The following is a 3,473-nucleotide window of genomic DNA, read 5'->3' as shown; positions in this document are numbered from 1 at the left end:
TTTTTTAACGCGCTGCTTGTACTGCTTAGAATAATTGGTCTATATTTAAATCCCTTGTGTCCATTTGAGCGCTCAGTCGTAACCTTCCAATCACCACAGAAGTGTTTTTTAAATTTTTTTTATAAATGAACAGCTTGATCTCAGCCAGTTGATCATGCTTAATCAACACGTCATATCACCCTAATTTCTCATGCTCATATGCTCACATTTCTCAGCGTGAGCACATATTCAAGCGGATCAGAAATTATGAATCTCTAATAAGTATTGAGTGGCAGTCCAGCAGGGGAAGCATACACTGCGGAAATACTTCGAATGACGGTCATTAATATTACATTCTTATATGTATAGAAGCCATTAGGAGCGATAAACGCGTGCTTCTGACACAGCTGAAATCAACCGCACACTCACACAGCTAATGAAACATCAACCTTAGAAATAAACAACCGTAACATTGAGATTATGCCGCTGAATACAGCGAGCCCCAGTTGAAACGCATACACGAGAATGCGTGTTTCATTTAAACTTGTTCTCATGGCCTTAACTATCGGCGTGTCCTCAGAGCGATTACATGCTCTAGACTACGTGTTGCTCCAGCTGTATGAACACAGATGCGTAAATGCTGCTGCAAATATGCTTTTTTCAATTAGCAGGCCAGGTAATATACACAGCGATATGGATTAAACCAGCATTCACTTATCTTAGATGTGGATTTCAGATGTTCTGAAACACGCTGAAACAGTTGATTTGCGAGCAGCGATGCTTATTTTGCTCCGGAGCAAGCTGAAAAGCTGCTGAATAACTATGAATAGAGCTTATATAGGAATGCCGCGATAGGTGTCGTATTCCTATAGGTAGATGTGATCAGCTGAGAATCAGCTGATGCAAGCTTAACTCATGTGACCTGCCAGAACTAACGCTAACGCTTAATAAATATTTCACAATATTACTGCTTTTGCTGTATTTTGGATCAAATAAATGCAGGCTTGGGGAGCAGAAGATAATTATTTTTCTCGTTCAAACTCACGTATCAGGACTCAATATAAGGACGGCCTGAAGGCACAAGGCGAGCGTAAAAGACGCTGGGGATTGTTGACGGAGTTGTTGAGCGCTGTGTGAGAAGTTGTTTTCTGTGAAAGAAAACTAATAAACCTAATGCTGTCAAAGAAAATTAAAAGCAGTGCTCACTGCTCCCGACTAAACATCCTTTGTAACATCAATAATGATTAATCTATATTTAAGCTATACAGTGAAGACTATGCAGTTATTTTATATTTGATTAATACATTTCTGTGCCTAAAAATCTCTTTTAGACTGAGCTGAAAAACCTGAAAAGCACTGTTTATTGAATTTGTTCTATTGTATTTATTTTCTGCTACTGCTTGTGATTTGGTTATGTGTAGAAAAGATGTTTAGCACTGAGCCATAGTAGCAGCCCAAAAAAAGTCTCAAGGTTTTAACAGCTTTACTTTTGTAATTTTATCCTAATATTTATTTTTCCATTTATTTTCCTAATGAGGATTTACACTATTTTACACACTGAAGCCTAAAAGACTTTCTTGACTGTTGTCATGTCATAAGATTACTGATCTTATGTGTGACTTGATTTTTTTTATTTGTTTTCCCAATTATTTATTTTTCTTTATTATAATTATTATTTAAAAAAAGAGTGTAGGCCTAGTTTTATTGTGAATGTCCCAATTTAGCTACAGGATGTGAAAATTTCAGATAAATGTTCATGTTACATATTTTGGGTGCATTTGTGAGTTAATAAAAATGTAGATGGTTGTTTAAAATAGGTATATAATTTCATAATATTGATAAATTGATCAATATTAGTGGTCGACCAATATATCGCCAAAGCCGATATATCGGCCGATATTTGGCATTTTTCAAATATCGGCATCGGCCGATAAGTTTTCTGTTTGGCCGATGCGTTCGAGGCGGGACTTTTATTTTGACGGCGCTGAGAGCGGCAGCACCTGAGCACACAGTGCTCATTTAAACAAATCTTTGAATGGCTAATAATTTAATTTCACAAACCTTGCAAACTTAGTCGAATCCAGTTGTGAGATCTTGTGAAGTGTGCATGTGTATCCTGCATGATCGCGTGTTCTCTTTCGGACTTTCGGTCCGTGCAGATTGAATGCTTTAAACATTAAATTTGTGATTTCAAATTATGCTACGCTTTATGCATTTGCCCGCTGTCATACTCATGTCATTTCCACTGTGTGCTGTATGTAAAATGAGTGTTACCTTGGCTTTATTTGAACAAATACGATTCCCAATGCACACAAACTTCCCAGAATACGGAGTGCTCTGTTGGTTACAGTTTACTTCCTTTTTAATTATATTTTTATTAAATATTTATTTGTGAAAAATACTTTGTCATTTAAAGTATAAGTATGTTTATTTTACAAAATTAATTTTTTAATCCATTTTCAAATGAAAGCAAATTTCTTAAATATTAATTAAGATAAATAAAATTATATCGGCATTATATCGGCTTTCCAAGATATCGGCATCGGCGGTCAAAAAACCAATATCGGTCGACCACTAATCAATATACTCCTGTATCAAATCGTATCGTATAATTTTTTGAGGTATCGGCAAATATCGTATCGGTAGGTATGAGAATTGATATCGTATCGTATCATATCATGACGAATACACCCCTAGTTTATAGTATCTCAACTGTACAGAACACTGGAAGAAAAGTGTGTCATGCTAATCCACAATGATCTGTGCCTTCTGAGGCTATGCCTATGAAGAGAGACTCACTAGGAATGGGTCTCAGAACATCAGGGATGAGGATCTCCACGAGGGCCTGATACATCAGGTGATCACAGGTGTTCATCCACTTTAGCACTGCCTCGTTTCCGCAGAGCAGAACCAGTGTGGTCCGCGGCAGGCGGCCCTCGATCTCGCTCACACCACTGAATCAAAAACAATCATGTGTTAAAATTACGGTAACACTTTAATGTTTAAGTAAGTAACTTTGCAACTACATGTCAACTAATTCTCATTAATTTGCAACTACATGTGTACTAACTCTCAGAGTAGACCGTTAGGTTTAGGGTTAGTAGAATAAGTTGACGTAGTATGTGGACCCATCAAAATAAAGTGTTAGAAGATATTAAGCAGACAGTCTACTAATACTCTAACGACTGCTAGTTGACATGTAGTTGCAAAGTTACTTAGTTAGTAGAATGTCTAAAGTGGACTATCAAAATAAAGTGTAACCAATATTACTTGTTTAATCTGGTAAACTTTATGAAGCACCAAAGAGGTAGGAAACCAGAGAATCGGTCAAACATTCTAGAAAGAAAAGAAGCAGAAAAAAACGAGAATGTTCTAGAAAGAAAAGAAGAAGAAGAAAAAAACCCGAGAATCGGTCAAACATTCTAGAAAGAAAAGAAGAAGAAAAAACGAGAATCGGTCAAATGTTCTAAAAAGAAAAGAGGAAGAAAAAAATA

The 3,473-nt window shown here is 36.4% G+C and overlaps 1 protein-coding gene across 1 annotated transcript in view; it reads right to left on the bottom strand.

Moving 5' to 3' along the window:
- LOC107559656 (transcription factor RFX3-like) overlaps positions 1-3,473 on the bottom strand; it is a 28,439-nt gene that overhangs the window by 7,335 nt on the left and 17,631 nt on the right. The window contains exon 10 of the mRNA XM_016243554.1: positions 2,756-2,933. Coding sequence (XP_016099040.1) covers positions 2,756-2,933 — 178 coding nt within the window. The remainder of the gene's footprint in view (positions 1-2,755; positions 2,934-3,473) is intronic.

The sequence above is a fragment of the Sinocyclocheilus grahami genome, unplaced genomic scaffold, assembly GCF_001515645.1.
Source record: "Sinocyclocheilus grahami isolate Dianchi unplaced genomic scaffold, SAMN03320097.WGS_v1.1 scaffold694.1, whole genome shotgun sequence".
Taxonomy (NCBI): Eukaryota; Metazoa; Chordata; class Actinopteri; order Cypriniformes; family Cyprinidae; genus Sinocyclocheilus; species Sinocyclocheilus grahami.
The sequence above is the reverse complement of the archived record's forward strand: the minus strand, read 5'-3'. Positions and strand labels throughout refer to the sequence as shown.